The sequence below is a fragment of the Crocodylus siamensis genome, chromosome 11, assembly GCF_052110815.1.
Source record: "Crocodylus siamensis isolate JL-2025a chromosome 11, ASM5211081v1, whole genome shotgun sequence".
Lineage (NCBI taxonomy): Eukaryota > Metazoa > Chordata > Crocodylia > Crocodylidae > Crocodylus > Crocodylus siamensis.
The window spans coordinates 51,856,469-51,873,189 of record NC_143405.1 but is presented as its reverse complement, the minus strand read 5'-3'; the positions used below and the strand labels follow the sequence as shown (position 1 = coordinate 51,873,189).

Here is a 16,721-nt window from a genome sequence, read left to right as displayed (position 1 = left end):
CTGAATCAATTGGATTTTTTTTTGGATGATCAACTTGTGGAGGGGAAAAATAATAATAATAAAAAAAGGATTACAACTGTCCTGCTTTGTTGGGGACAGGAACATTTTCCAAGAATCTTGTGAAACACGAAAACAATCTTCCACCCACCTCTAGGAGAAAGTTTGTTCATGGAGAAGAGGAGGAGTGGATCCAGGGAGCATTGTGGGAGCAGAAATGAGATCAGAGAGGTAAAAACTCTTTTTTTTTTTCCCCAGCGTAAACTTTATTTGTATTGAAGACTCAAGCAGAACAGCTTGGGCTAGTGCACAAAGACCCAGAAAGCGAGGAGCCAACGAACAAGACTGACACTAACCAGGTTAGGCCACTGACCCAGCTGAACAGCAGGCGAAAAACAAACTGGAAATTATTTCAATTATAGCAGAATCAGGGATCATTAACTATAAGAAGGTAAGACATCAGTACGTATGGTTTTTAAATGGGCAGCAGGTTATTTCGCTGATGTGTCACAAGAGAGCCAATGCACTGGGGGGCTGTTCTGGATGGATGGGACATGTCTCTGGTTTACCAGCGCTTGTTTTCCAAACTCCTTTTATTCAGTGATCACAACCCAGTGCTGTCCCTTCCCTCCCCACACCTGGCAGTCTTCTCACCTTCAAATCTAGGATAGCTAGGGTACCTGTCCCCACACCTTCAGGATCTGAGGCATCCAGGGAACCAACCTAGAAAAAGACGCAGAGAACTGTCCCAGCAGATCACACATTTTCTTCCCAAAGTGCTCTCTCCTTCCCAGTCCTCAGCCTCACCACTCACCGGCTCAGCCCTTTCCTTTCTCACTGAAGCTCTTGGCAGTTTGATGGCCCAGCAGCATACACTTTTACTCGGAAACATTAGCTTCTTCCATGGTGGGGTGACACTTGTTCCTGTTAACATCTGGGCTGCAATAACATCTGAGTGAGGTAATGCTCCAGAAATCCTACTGGAGTGACAACAGAAAGGTATAAGAATACATCCAGAGTCAAAAGTTAGGTGCCAAGCTGGGGCACATAACTGTTGTGGGGTTACCTTCAGGTGCTCCTCTGAGCTACCTGAACAGACTTTCAGGAAGTCTCCAATGCCTTTTTCTGTCAAGGGAAATGCCTTCACTGCCAAGTTCTGGCACTGAGATAAAATGTCTTGCTCATTCTCCCAACATGGAAATTGGGGCCTCCAGGCAAAAGGGGCTGGTGTCTGATTTTCAGCTCTCCACAGGACATCAGCATGTGAAGAGCAGGCGAATATCCATAAGCTCCCCCAGGAAACCTTCAAGCATGCTGACTGCATGTCTGGGGACAGCATACCCACCTTGCTCAAAGAGCAGGCCAAGGATTATTAGAGGCTGGGCTGAAAACGTGCCAGACATTTCCACCTTCTCTGTCCTGCTGCTCAGTCATCCTCCCCATTCCCCTGTAATAACTACTCTCCACCAAGGATTGAAACATCAAGTCCATGGGCTCAATGATTCAGGTGTTGAGACCAGAGCTCCTTTGGGAGTGAACTCTTTAGCAACCAGGACTCAATGACAGGGGAGGGCATCATGTAGTCTTTTATAGCTTGCAGTAACAGGGGTGCGGAGAACCAAGCCTTTGCTGTTCCTGCCAAAAGACCATGGTGCTCTGTCTAGCTGACAAAAACATCCTGTATCCTCACCCCTGCAGTTACTGTGGACCTTGCCCATGGAGGCCCCATTTCAGCAATGAACCCGATAAGGCCACTTCCTTTAAAGGAAGAAGTGAAGGTCCTGCTAGGGAGATGCTTCCAGCCAGAGAAGGGATGTCTTGCTTATCCATAAAAGATACATCTGGGCCCCTGGTAACCTATGTTTCCACGGCACTGGCGCAGCAAAGTGCTTTGTGCTGATCTGCATGGATGGTCTTTGCCAGTGAAAGGTGAAGTAATTCCCAGCAGCTGAACAGGAAGATTGTGAGCACAGCTCCCTTCTTGAAGCGCCGCATCCTAGGAGTTGTAGGGTCTGGGGGCTAATGCCTCGACCCCTTCCTACAGGCTACCACCTCTGCCTGAACGACACCTCCCACAATTGCATGCATTCTGCTTTCAGACCAAGTTGGGAGGGGCCTCCTGAAAGCCCTGGAGCTCTCTCAAAATCAGAGTTTTGCAGAAGCGTGGCTTTAGTGCTCATTCCACCCAGGGCCTCTCTGCTGTGACTGCCTAGGGTGGACAGAACTTTGCAGTGTAGCTGTTTGTTCGCTTGCACTAGGAGTGAGCATCATTAACCAGTTTCCCCACAGATTTCCAAAGGATTACATGGCAATTCCTGAACTGGTTGGGTCAAATCACTGATCTGGGTCAGGAAGGTCACTCCCTACACTCCCAGCTCTCCCATCCCACCCTTGTTTTCCACTCTGGCACAGATCACGAGAAAGATCTTGGGCAAGTGACTTCATCTCCTTGTTTCCCTTTGGTAGCACAGGAGAGCAGGAGGGAGGATTCATACATTAGAAGACAGTAAGGTGCTTGTATACTAAGGTAAGCAGGGTCATATCTGAAGGGAAGTGGCCAAGCCCCCATACACAGCAACAACCTGACGTCAGGGTCAGGGAGATACCGGACAAAAAGAAAGGAAGCAGAGAGGAAGGGGATTAGAATCATGACATCCCTCCACCCCCGCCCACCGTACTGGAAAAAAAACTAAAAAACAAGAGGCAATTGATTACTGCCCTGCCTATGGGTCAGTCAGGTATGCACAGGATTATAGGCAGGTTTCCAGTTATGGGACTGGTAGAGGGCTTTACTCAAATGCTAAATGGTTATGAAATGGCTCGGTGCTTTTACAGGCTTCAGCAGGGCCTCTTCACACCCACCTGAGAACACCCAAGACACAACACAGTCTTAATAGTTGAGGTCTTTATTTAAATTTTTTTTTATATACAGTAAAAGTGTCGCAGATGAATCTGTGACGATCGGACAAGACAAATGTAAATCTCTCTCAACAATTAGCAGCTTAAGATCTATAAACTACAGTGTTACGTTCACAAGTGTCATTTCTGTACTTTTCAACCCGTGCAAGTGAGTTTTGCTGTTTATTTTTTTCTTACACTTTTAAAAACCACACTTACAGCTAAGTCAATTGCCTACAACGATTCCACCTGGCATACACAAACACAGACACACAGGGTTTTCAACTTGTAGCCACATTCAGAATTCACTTAAAACTGGCAAAGCCGTCCAATCTCAAAAAGACCCCTTTGTAGCTTGTCTTCTTTTTTGTTATACTGCTGCTTTTTTGTTTAAAAGAAAATGAATGTTTTCCCAAAGCTGAAAGACAGCGTCTCTTCTGGCCTCGTGTAACATGTACAGAACTCAATATTTAATTTGATCAGACCAAGTATAATCACTAGATTGGGAAAAAAAACCCCAGTAAAGTAAATGCTGTGAGCATGCTCAGCATCATTAAACTAATGAGACTGAGGGGAAGGAGAATTTGATGAACTTGTCTAAAAATGGTAACTTTTCTGTTTTAAATCTCCCTCCCCAACTTTTTAATTGAGAGGAGATTGGGGAAAGAGATGAATTTCATGTGAACCATGGAATTCACTGAATGGTCTTCTCTTCGACCTAAAATTGGTACATGACATGCTTCCCTTCTTTATATGCCCCACTGATATGTGCTTAACAATATGTAAGCATTCCAGAATTGCTCCAATTTCGAACTGGAAATGTTCTGGGAAACATTCTGCAACTCAGAGGCAGTCACACAAGCTACCAGACATCAGGAAAGGCTCACGCACATGCACACTCATGGCAGATACTTGTCTTCTACAAGTCATCCAGGAATGCTTCATCTTAAACAGAATGAGCACAACCACTTAGAAGAAAAGGGAGCTCTGAAGCTCGCATCACATTTCCAACAGTGTAAATCATTGTTAAAAGTATTAGAGGTTCATCACAGACCTTCAGATTGAAGGGGGTGTGCGTGGAAATAACCATTTGGCTAAAGAAAAAGGCAACTCACATATGGTAGTTGCGTTAGGATATTAAAAGAGGATGCAGCATCATAAATGGCATTAACTGCAGACAACTTTTTGGAATGGAAAACTGTCGAGAGAGAGAGACACACACAGACAGACAGACATTGTCCAGGGCCAAATAACTGGCCTTCACAAAACAGTTTGAAGGTGAAGAGTTTCTATGAAGCCCATTCCTTCTGGGAAATGCAGGTATTGTTTTCTAAAGAAGATTAAACACAAAGTGCAGAAATGAAATTAGGATACACAGGACATAAAAAGGGGACAAATACTTCCTTCAAATATTATTAAAATATGGGGTTGAGTGTAAAAATCTGTTGGCTTTCAGCTCATGCCAACAGCTTTGATCATGTACTAAACCTACAGCAAACTGTTACAGTGGGCGCATCTACACAAGTAGCCAAAAAATACTGCACAGTAGTGCATCACAGTACGGGCAGTGCTAATACACTACTGCACAGTATTATTAGGCTGCTGCACTACTGTGCGTCACTTAAAAGATGTTCACAGATGCTACTGTGCAGTAACTCTGGTTATTGTGCATTTATTTAGTACTTGCTAATACAAATACTAAATAAATGCACGGTAACGACTGCACAGTAGCACCTTGCATAGATACACCCTGTGCAACCAAGCCTATAGAGATGCAAAGATTGCTTGGCAGAAACAGAGGTAAGAGAGCACTTAGGCTACATACCAATAGTTTATTACTGTGATTTTCCTACTTCAGTTTCTGAGAAAACCCGACAGGAAAGGAGAATCGTCACATGAATGAATGAAAACAGATTAGATCTCTTTTTTACCAACAAGGATGGTGACGCCAATGGGTTTCACCTTAGCTGGTGACTGCAATCTAAGAGGGCAACGTTATATAATCCATGCTCCATTTTCAGCTCTGTGGAAATAAGAATGCTTATTTTTGGCTCAAGTCAGCTGCAATTGGCAATTTATTTTTAACGAGGACAGGAACAGATTAGTCCACAATGGCATAGTGAGGTGGCTGGAATAATCGTGGGATACCTGAGTTTAAAGACAGCTGCAGCTAGGGAAATGATATTTTGAACCTCTGAAGGAAGAAGATGACAGCTTGGAAAAACTGGAGGTCTTTCTTCAGCAACTAAAAGAGTAAGACCTTCTTCCCCGCTGAGAAGGAGGTGCCACCCTAGTTCTGGGAAATTGCCCCAGGCTTGGTGTTTACACAATAGCACAAATCCCTGCACTTCCTATTATGCATCACTCTAGGTCACTTGAGCGTTGTTTAGTTCCTACATGGAACTTAGGCCAAGTATAAAGGAAAACAAGGAGCCTGACCAAATACTGCAAATGGTGTGAAAGAATCTACTGGATTATCCATTTTTTGATTTCCCTGGGATGGAACTAAGAAGGGGACTTCTTACAGTACAAGCAGAAGGAAAAACAGAGTGAAGCCAGAGTCCTTCGATATGAAGCCCTGCCTGTAACGACGAGCAACTGCAAAACATAGTGCAGAGACAGGAGTTGCATCCGTCACTGACATTTCTTCTAGTGCTTTGACACAGTATCTGTCTTAAATACTTGCCTTCCCAACTAGAGAAAAAGGGGAGTCTCTCTGTGGCATGCTCAATGGATACACACAGCATAAAAAGGTGTCCTCTAAACAAAGACAGATGATCTTAGAGAGATGGTGGATGGAAAGGGTGGGGGGGTGGAACAACTTTGGTTTCAGTTATCAGGGATTTATTTAAAAATAAATCATTAGGGATATTTATGAGAGAATCCACTCTTCTGAATAAACTTTTTTTCCTCATTTCTTTCCATTAAAAACCCTGTCTTTTCCCCAAATGGGATGAAAAGAAATTGTTTGCTTGTACTTTAACTACTGTGAGGCCAAGAGTGACAGAATTGGGAAAGAGAAACATGATGCCTTTTCTCTTCCACACCCACCAGAGAGGAGAAAGGACAGAGGAGCGTGTAACAAAAAAAAAACGGTGTGGGAAAGGTGGATGTTGATCATGATGCTGCATCCGCAAGCACGGGAGGACAGAGAAATGGCATGTCAACAGCACTGCATTCCAGCAGACAGGCTCTCACTAGAAACTCCTTCCTGCCCTCTTCAAAACTGTTTCAGGACAAGACGGCTCACAATTATTCACGCATTTCTTCATTTAAAAACATCACTTCTTTATTTAAAAGGAAAAAATGACCCCCCCAGCCCCTTCCAAAAAAACCCCCAATAATAATAATAATAATTATAATAATAATAATTATAATAAAAAATCCTATTAGAAACAATAAGGAAGCACTGAGAGTTTGAGTATTACACTCTTCAAGTATGCTGTTCGAATTTTTTTAAATCTGTGAATATACATATATTAGAAAACCTTAAAAGTGCGACCAAGGGCTCCTGCTTAAAGATAAGTATTTAAAGGGCTACTTCAAAATACTGTAGTACAACTGTGCAGTTACTGTGTACGGCATAACGCTTCCACTTCGTATACTTAGCAAAAGGTAACCGGCCTCACAGAAAATTATTGTACGTCATATTAGCACAAATGGCCGACCCAGGAGCTGAGCTAGGGGGAGGGATCCATGTGTTTGGTTTTTCTTCCCCCTTCTTAAGGAAAAAAACACCCTGAACCCATACATTCGGACATGGAATGTGAGCAGGCTTCACAGTAAAGATTAGCGTTGCAGGTTCGCTGTGGTACCATCACACAAGGCTGTGCACTAGATTAATCTTGGCTATTTAAGCTAACCGTGTTCTCCTCTTCCTAACCAAGTTTAGTACAGTAGTTCAAACCATAATTTAAATTGCCCATTGGTGTGCTCCACATTTGTGTATTTTCACTGTATTCTTTTGTACACTTAAAGAATCTGAAGATTTGCATCCAAAGAGAACCATGCTACATAAAAATTATCCAGGATTCTCGCCAAAAAGAGTTCTTGAATAAAATCTAAAAAATACTATTGCAATGCGTCTCGCAGAGAAAAACGTTATTCTAAATGTAAACAAATTCACTCGGACACTTTAAAACTTCATCAGCGTCATTGCTGACTAATCTTTGCGACGCTCACCCACCAGCGTGTGCTGGGATGTGTGGGGCAATGCAGCCAATGCCTCGTGCCATCATCTGGGAGGCAACAAGAACCGTTCCAAGTAGCTAGCGATGCCATCCCAGTGCTTCCACAGAAGAGCAATGAAAACCACTATAAATAAAGTGCTGAACGTCCTATTGCGAGTTTTCATGAGGGGGACAACGCAGTTGGCCACAGTGGAGACAAAGACTAGGAGAACAGCCATGACGGCCAGAAGGATGTTGATGAATTTTCCCAGCAGGTTCCTGGCAGTGGCATTCTCCAGCCCCTCTAACTGCACCACTTGCTGCTGTTGCTGCTGAAGCTCCATCTTGGAAATCCTGGTCTGACAGGCTTCGAGGGCCTCCTGTTGAGAAGAAGGAACAGTCATGTTTTCCGTACTCACAGGACAGGCTATTACACCTCAGCGGTGTTTTGATACTACGAGTCATCATGTGGCTGCATTCCTCGGGCCTTGTACACCTGCTGCAGGATGTGAGTCACCCAGACAGATTTCATATCCTGCAGCAGTAGGAAAGAAGCCCAGGCTGGTTCCCATGGAGTCTTGAATCTTTCACTACCCGGGAACTGCAAAGCATGTAACAACTCTCAATTCCTGATTTACATTGGTGCTAATGAGAGGGACGTGCGAAGGGTCAGTCTTCTGTCCAACTATGGAAAAGAAATGCGTGTTGGGGATGTCACCAGGATGGCCTGTTTCGCTGTATCCTGTACTGGTCACATTAGAGTGCATCATTCCTCTTCTCAAGTTGGGAATAGTTTGACACCTAGGTGTCTGACCCTAAAAGGGGAACTTACTGAGGGCCTGGGGCCTTCAACAACTGAGGGCCTTTCCCCCCCCCAACTCAGGACAGTGGAACGACCCCTCATTTAGACCAAAATGAAATCTGAGGTCAAGTACCCTGCTTTGCTGGGCAGACCAGAGAGCAGCCACTAGTGCAGCCACCTGGAAAAATGGATTCTGATTACAACTTTGTTTGATCCCTATTCTCTAGAATGTGAATTAAAAATGCCACTTCCCATTTATCCAAGTTACCCACAGCTCTCTTCCATGCAGGGAAACTCCCAGAGTGGCACTGCAGGATTGATTTGACTGGAGCGTGGGAAGTGCTCCAAAAATGGAAGCTGAAAGAAAGGTTACTGATCAATCCCAACCTCAGTTTAACCTCTGGGCCCTGGTGCAACTAAAAGGGGCGTGCAATACAGGCACTGCAGCACACTCAAAAAGTGGCAGCCCGATGCATATCTTAGCAAGGGCCATGACACTGCTGCCCTCAAACATTTATCTAACATAATAAAGGTCATTGGTACATGTTGCATTTACCTGCCACTGCAGAAAACTCCAACCAGGCTGTGGAGGTCAACAGAGCTTGGGGACTTTCCCATAAAGAACATTACTTGACAGCTTTAGGTAAAACTGATTAGCAGGAAACCTGAAAGGACAGTAACCTGGCCAGCCCCGCAGCCAAGTCTAGAGGCATAACCAAAAGGAAAGCACCTGGCAAAAAACTCTTCAGTGAGAAGGGAAAGACAAAGCACTCTGACCTAAAATTCTCAGCACATGCTATAAATACTGCAAGTCATCTCAGCAGAACAGAGAAGCCTGCTTAAACTAACACAACAAGGATTTAAAATAGATTATGGGTCTGTTCCTAACTGGGCCTTCATAAGGTTTAGTCAAATCCCAGGTATTTTTACAGATCTGTGTCTGTGAAAACCCCTGCAACTCTACAAATCCCTGCTTTCAAAGCCTATTGGTTTTTAGATACTTTGCATACCGAGGGCAACTCCTCTCCTAAAAATACCTCTTTATTTGGGCATGAACAGCAGAATGGATTGTTTCCTGCCTCAACACAGAGGATGCACAAAGCCAGCTACTGTTTTTCCATCAAAACATTTCTGTCGATTGCTCTAAATCGAGTGAGACATGCACACAAATCCTGCAACCAGTCTCCTGGGAATACTGCTGTAAACGCCTCATATGTCCCAGTCTAATGGTTCCCAACGCTTGCACAGAAGCCTATGATATAGCCACTACCAAAGATGGAAAAATGCTCCCACTCGACTTTACCCTACAAAAACGAATCCCAGTGTGGGACAGCTGACAGGCTCCTCTGAACAGACACATAGACAGCTTTGCCCGTATAGCTAGCAAACACACACTGGCTTCCCTTGCCTCAGGACTGAATTAGAGAAACAACTTAAGAACTAAAGGCAGATCAAGACCACGTGGAAGGAAAGCAAGGGCTAATATACAAACATGGAGTCAAGAAAACATTTCGGAGGCAGGGGGAACTGCTATTGCCATCGTGTCCTTTGACAAGGAGGTCACCTAATCACTTCAGCCTCTTTCACCAACCTGGATGTCTCGGGCTCGCTCGTAAGACTGATAGGCAATTTTCTCCTCCATGCTGGCCAGCTCCTGCTTTAGATTGAGGATCTCGTTCTGGTGGAGCTCTGTCAGATCATTCAGCTGCTCTTCAAGTCGTTCACATCTAGAAATGAGAAATATCAAGGGAGGGGGTATGTTAATGGGAATGGGTCAGCAGAACTACATCAACAATCTCAAGGTGAATGGTCAAGGTGTTTTTCAAAGCTATCAGTAGCATTAAGATGCTGTGCGTGTCCCTAGCCCTTCTGCTCATCTCAGCGAACTAGGCCTCCCCACTGTGGGAGAGGTAAGTCCTACCCGTGAGACAGGAAAAGGTAGGTAGTTTTGGGGACATATGCACAGAGAGGCTAAAGACCTCTTCCAAGGCAAGACATAGGAAATCAAGGACAGAGCGTTAGAAAGATCATTTGTATCACCTTCCCCCACCTCGTGTGCATTAAGCCACCAGGCTGAGCGCCTGCCGAGCACCAAACAACAGGTATTTTCAGTTCTACTTGGATCAGCAACAGGCAGGAAAATGATACTGTAATTAGATGACCAATCTCTCAGGCAGACAGAGAATGTGACGGTCTTGTCTAGTATTGACTCATTATGTGGAAAAGTCACCTGAATGGGGTTTGTTTTTTTTAGCCTTTACCTTCTGTGAATGATTCAGTCCAACTAACAAAATTACTATGTTCTGTTATTTATGACAAAAGCACATTAATCATGTGCCTGCAGGCTCGTTTCTTTATCTTTCTAGGGATGAATGGACCGCAAGTGATCCTTACTCCAGGGACAAAGATTTGAAGCGTAAGGATTATTTTTAGGGTGAAGGAAAAAAACTCTTATTTTATTAACAATGCTTCAGGTAACTGCTCAGTGCTAATCCCATAATGTCATTTTAACTTTGTCAAATATGTCTCCACACAGCCTCTTCATCCAAGGAGCTCCAAGTGCTTTTACAAGCAATGAGGTTTCAATACCCCCTCAAAACTGGTTAAATATTTATACAGTTTCTGTTAGCCTCTCTGTACTTCCGTTTACTTAAGAGTGTTTACCAAGTGTCTAGATATAGTAAACTAGGCACTGTCTAGATTAAAGGATCCTACCATTTGTTCAGCTACAAGCAGTAGCTTTGGTGGGTACCCGAGCGCAGACCCGGCTACTGCTGCTGTTGGCATTTTCACCACATTATCTAACTCTATTCAAAACCAATCTTAAAGAACACAGCAAAAATGTTAGGTGACCTTTTTCAGTTAGGCTCTCACCATTTGTACCAACAATGCTAACAAACCACTGAAAAATCTGAGGGAAAAACTAAAATGAAGACTCATCTCGTTTTAAGTCCAATTCTTCTCTGGTTCCATATAAATAAAATGTACAGGATGCAATCCTCAACTATTAGCCTTCATTTAACCTTCAGCTAATGTTTAAATAGACACAAGACAAAGTACAAATCCTTCTTTTTTCTTGCAGAGTTACTTGATGTTTTCCATGCGACTGGCTGACAATCCTTTAGTTCCTAGACCTGAGCTCTCTTTAATGTGCATTTTGTTTTCATTGAAAAAAATAAGAGAATGAATATTTACTACAGAGCAGCGCTTTACTTAAGTCCAACTCTTTGGCAATTGTTTCCACTGTGAACTAGAAAAGAGGTGGTATGTCAGACTGTAAAACAACAGCAATCAACTTGGCCATCCAGTTGCATTTAAAAAGGACATCACTAACTGATGCTGTTCACTCCCAAAACTTCCAAAGCATTTCTGCAATCAAGACAGAGCGTGGGATGCAGCTAAGAGAAAAAACCAAACAAAAAACCACAAACCAAAAAAAACAGACTCCATGTGTCAGCACTAGGAAATCAAACTATGTAATGGCTGACCAGCTATTTAATATAGCCATTTCTTATCCTACTTCCCCCTCCAGATCCTGGATTAAAAAAGATTCTTAATAAAAACCTGCCAGCAACCAAAGCACAGTTCAGAGCTAAACCTACAAAAAGTGCTACACGCCGCATAAAGATTAGAGGAAAAACAGTCAATATGTTAATACATTTCAATTCTACCTTTTCCAAGAATTTATTATTACACCCAAGGGACTTGCATGCTCATGAAAATAGTGTGATTATGCCTTTATCCCTATCCCCACAGTCTCCATAAAACAGCGGTTGCCAAGAAGATTGAATCCTGTTCTGTTACAGCAAACAACGGATTTGGATAACTTCAGTACATACTTCAATTTACAGGAAACATAAGGACACTCTTCAAATCTGCAAATTAAAGCATTTGGGCATAACACAGATTAGAGCAAAGAAGCACAGTGCCTCCCAGAGCCAGGAGTGCTGGCCAGGGCTGCTGGTTTATTCCACAATCAGCAACAACTTCACCCCACTTGCCTGGCCACAACGGCTGCTTGCCCCATTACATCAGCCAGCCACGGCTTGTGCAGGCTGACTTCAGCCCATATCACAACTCAACACTTGCCACTACAGAGAGATTTCCTATTTACTTTTGGGTATTAAGTTTAGTTCGTCTTCTTTTTACTCTTTAACATCTATGAGTTCAAAGAATTAAAGAGGCTGGGGTTTTTTTGGTTCATCATATTTGAGGAGATGAAAAGTTGGTTTTGTGATAAAGCACAGGATTGGAAGGCAGGGTTTTGAGGAAAAAAGTGGGACAGTTTAGATTAGGCACTATTACCACAGCAAATGACATCAAAACAGAAAAGATAAGACCTCTGGAAAGAGAGACCAGTGCTGTGCACACACACACCACATGTGAGAGAGTGACACCACACACACAGCCACCTGTGTAATGTGGCCACGTGATAATCTGCATTCACTGGGCACCTGCAAGTGCTTCACCTGCTCACAACCAGCTCTGCTGGGGCCAGTTAACATTCCTAACCTCTGAGCAGGTCCTGAGAGCTGGCATGTCTTTTTACCTGCTGAGCATAAAGTGTCCTGTTCTCCTCCTCCTCCCTCTCCCCCGCCCCGTTCAAATGTGCATGGTTCCCTTCCAAATTAAACAGGTTGAAATTGAGAGGAACTGTAGGATGAGATGTTTTCAGTAATGGAGGAGTGACCAACCCAGCCCAGGTAGGAATAACATCCCATGACACCAAGGATGGGCATTACCCTCTTTTTAGTGGGTGCAGTTCTTGTGTCCAGTCCTGGAAATTCTGCAATACAGAACTTCAAACAACAATGCCATCACGTTTTCGAAACAAATTTGGGAAATTTGGGATTTCTAGAGTGCATGCGTTATATACTTGTTTCCCATTCCTTCTGAGGTCTGTTTAACTGGGGTAGTACTACACGGCAACCTTGCAGAGGGACATGGAAAGAAACGGCGTCATTTTTAAGATGCCTGATGTATTTTTAAACTAATAGCTGAAAAATGTAAGCCCAACACAGAACACATAATAGTAGGGATGTTATCAGACATTTTATCAGCACTGAATGCTTTGCCCAGTCGGGCTGAATCAGCCGTTCCAAAAACTGATGCTGACAGATCTTTAAGCACAATGTGAAGCGAGCGGTAAATCTACCTTTCCACATGCACCTCTTGACAGGTATCTCATTTTTCATTGTACCCTTATCATAACTTGTTCCCATAGTTCTTTTCACTTCATTGTCATCCAAGTACATTTCTTCTAACTGGCTGCTTTCAATAGAAGAATGGCAGCTAAAAGCAACAAGATTTGCAATGCGTCAAAAGACTTATACCTTCATGGTACACAGAGGCACACAGCACTGCTCCAAAGACAGCATGTGCTACTTTCTGTCCCAACACATACTTTCAGCTCCAAGCACAAGTGTCCACACCTGGGCATGAACATTTTAGTACCTGCTTGCCAGGGGATGATGATTTTTTTTATTGATGATAAGGTTTTTATTGCCCTGAAGTTACTTATACCACATGACACACCACTGAAAGTCTGTCCTGACAGTTCTCTGCTTCAAAGGGTAACCGAGCAAGCAGTATTTTAAATAAAAAGAGTGCAATTAAAACAGGTATATATAACCACTAACAATCCAAAAAAATTAAAAGGTGTCAGATGGTAGAGTTTTGCCCAATGGGTCCCTCAACTGATCCTGTGAGATCTGACTACACTTTCCAATAATGTTGGTTTAAAAGAAGAAACAAAAAAAGGGCAAGCCTCAAACTGGATCCATTCCAAACCTGTGAGCTCATACTTTCACTGTGTGAAAGCAGGTTTCTAATGGGACAAGAAACACGAAAACACTCAGTGGGAACTTTATTTTGGTTTCTGGACAGCACAGAAAGTCCCTGCTGCTATCAGTAAGCAGCTGTCACCTTTCAAAGGGTGAGATAAGCAACAGGCTATTTTGGAGTTTGTTCCAAACTGGGGAAAAAAAATTCACAAAGACTGCAAAAAGCCCAGACTAGGATCTTCCTTCCTCCACGATTCAGCTCCAGGAGGAGTGGTTAAACTGTCTGGGGCCATATCAGTTAGCCAATGGGCAGGTAGCAGAGCCTTTTGTACAGCTTTGGCACTGTGTCACTAGGACAGCTGGAACAACCTGCAGTGCAGGGGAGGGGGAAGGGAGGCAGATACAGGAAGAACTGGAGTGACTGCACTGGCAACTCCCCCAAAGCTACTTAGTACAAGAGAAGCCATGCTGAGTGATAGTCAAGAGCTGTATGGAGGGAGGGAACCAGGCAGGTCATGGAAAGCCCACAGGGCAGGCAACGGTGGCGAGACAGAGGTGGAGCTGACGCAAAGCAGAGGCTCGGCACATGCACAAAAGGGGAAGACTCTGGATGCACACTGCACAGATTCAGTGGGGGAAAAATAGTTAAGGAGCTAGTTCTCCCTTAAGGTACCAGGGCTGATGTGCTCCCAGGGCAGCAGCAGGCAGGTCTCATACTGCACGTTAGAACAGCTGCACATGCTGCTGGTTTCTGAAGGAGTCCTAGAAACAACCAGCTCTGTCTAACATGAATCCCTGGCCTGACAAATCAAACCACAATCTCTTGGTTTCTCTCTGACCCGAGAAACAGTTTTTCCATAAGAGAAATATAGATCAGAATGGGCTAGCAGTTCTGTATCCCAGCACTGATTTCCTCTCTGGTCCTGGGCAAATTATTAAGATATCCGTTTCAGTTTTCTTCTCTTACAGGGACACTTGCTTTATCTCCAATGGATTTGAATAATAAAATCAACCAAGTGATATCTTCAGTAATCAGAAATACTGCAAGCTAGTCCTGTTTTGCCACAAGTTAGTCCAAGGTCCTCGCAGGTGATCAGATACTGCCACGTGCAGTTAACTGGTCATTTCTGAGGGGCTGTCTACGTGGGGACGCTCAGCAAAATGCATCTGAACTGGGTACAAGCTATAATGGGAGTAGGTTAAACTAGGCAGAGCCATTTTCATTCTGAATGAGTGTGTCCACAAAAGGGGTTTGACTAACCCACTTTGAATTCACATCTTTATTTCATTTGGGGTGACCTTCCCAAGTCTTTTTGCTACCTTATTTTCTCCAATCACTCTCAGATTCATGCATACTTAAAAACCAAAAGATGAGTCTTCTCAAAAGTTGGTTTCCTAAGCTGATTTTGGAGTATACCTTGTGCCCACTGCCCCACTGGAAGGTAAAAAGGTTTTTACCCTGTGAGACTCATTAAACTGAATAAACTTTGAACTTTGTTAAATAATTTAAAAACAATTCAACAGTCCCCAGGGGTCTCTGATGACGCATGTCAGGCTGTCATTTTGGTAGCGTTATAGCATGTATGTGGTTCCATAACAGATGACAAATGAGAAGCCGAACCAGTAACAAACAAGCACCACCTCTCCAAGGTGGAAAAGAAATCAGATCCCACAACCCTGGTAAGGGACTGAGGTGAAAAGCACATTGCTGGGCTGGGCTCTGGTGTCACTTTAAAGGCCTGATCACCCCAAAACAGGACTAGAAACTGACCCTAGCCTGGCCTGGGGATGCCAGGTTTGCAAATGCACCAAGCTCACTGTCTTTCACCAGATCACAGTAGCCCAAACCCTGCAGAACTCTTCCAGGGCTGTGGCAGCAACTTCTGTTGGTGAGCTGAGCACAGCAAGGGCTGCACTATACACCACAACCCCTGTGCCCTGCTGTGGAGGAGAGCATAGCCAAGCCCAGGTTGCTCTGGACACCCTGACTCAAGTGTTGCTGAACATACCCCATAAACAATGCCTGCCTGCCATCCTCCTACTCCACTCCCTTGCATTTCAAGAGGGAGGGACGGCGCAGTCCCAGAATCCCATCGGGTTTGGGCAGTGGTGCCTGGGTGGCTAGTAAGGACTGGCCTGTACACAGCCACAAAAAAGGCTGGCGGGGATAAATACAGGCTTCCCTATTTGATGGGAGGGCAAACTGTTCAGATAAAGAGAGAGCGTGGCTCTGGTAGGGGCAGCCTACCACAGATATAAAGCATCCTAGATGGAGGAGTACAGGTTCCTTGTCTCCGTACCCCTGGGACTGGCTGGGGAAGGTGCTGCAAGACAGACAGCAATACATTGAAGTATATGGAGCTCTGCTCTGATCCCCTCTGTCCCCCCCTGCTGACAGCTGCTCTGTGGGGCTGAAGGCTCTGAGAGATGAGGAACTGCTGCCATTGAAGCAACTCCACCTTCTTGCTGCTTCCTGCCGCGTGAGGAACATTAACTAGGTCAGCTACAGGCAAACTGTTTCCACAGCCATGTTCCTCCTGTGGCAGGTGTGCTGATGTAGCATGGAGTGGCTGCTAAGATTTGAGTGCCCTCTGCCACTGTGGAGCTGACAAGGGCTAAGACTTCTAGCCTTGGACTATACTGGCAGAGGACATCTTCAGGGAGAGTTCCTGGACATGTTGGGAGAAGGGCTAGATACTAAAGGGAGATGAGTCACGTCTCTGCTCCCCACTTTTCTAGCCAGAAGCAGGTCTAGGCCTGCATGGATGGAGGGAGATGAATCAGGGCAGAGCTGCATGTGCTCTTCCTTTCCCTAGGGAAGAACAGGAGTACTGTGATGACAGCTGAGGGGGGCATTTCTTCCCATGAGGTCTCAAAACCTTCTCTGGTTAACTTCTTACCTGAGAACTGCAGCTCCGTGGCCAGGCCTTTCTTTGCTACTCCCTTCTTGTTCTGAAAGGGGGTGAACAGTGAAGTGGCAGAGGACACCAGTTAAAGTTGTGTTACAAGGTCTAAGGAGACTAAGGAGTTTCACACATGAATTAAAAAAGTTACTGTCCATAGTCTGCTGAA

At 44.4% G+C, this 16,721-nt stretch overlaps 1 protein-coding gene and 1 long non-coding RNA gene across 11 annotated transcripts in view; one reads left to right on the top strand and one right to left on the bottom strand.

The window, feature by feature from the left end:
• LOC149855873 (uncharacterized) overlaps positions 1-16,721 on the top strand; it is a 97,166-nt gene that overhangs the window by 27,230 nt on the left and 53,215 nt on the right. Inside the window, exon 2 of the long non-coding RNA XR_016438450.1 lies at positions 256-448. This is a non-coding gene — a long non-coding RNA (uncharacterized LOC149855873). The remainder of the gene's footprint in view (positions 1-255; positions 449-16,721) is intronic.
• TMCC1 (transmembrane and coiled-coil domain family 1) overlaps positions 2,888-16,721 on the bottom strand; it is a 169,566-nt gene continuing 155,732 nt past the window's right edge. For all 10 annotated transcript variants that reach the window (XM_090021572.1, XM_090021571.1, XM_090021575.1 and 7 more), the window contains 2 exons: positions 9,458-9,593; positions 2,888-7,444 (listed from right to left, as the gene is read on the bottom strand). In XM_090021572.1, the coding sequence (XP_089877698.1) occupies positions 7,130-7,444; positions 9,458-9,593 (451 nt within the window). In that variant the 3' untranslated portion in view covers positions 2,888-7,129. The remainder of the gene's footprint in view (positions 7,445-9,457; positions 9,594-16,721) is intronic.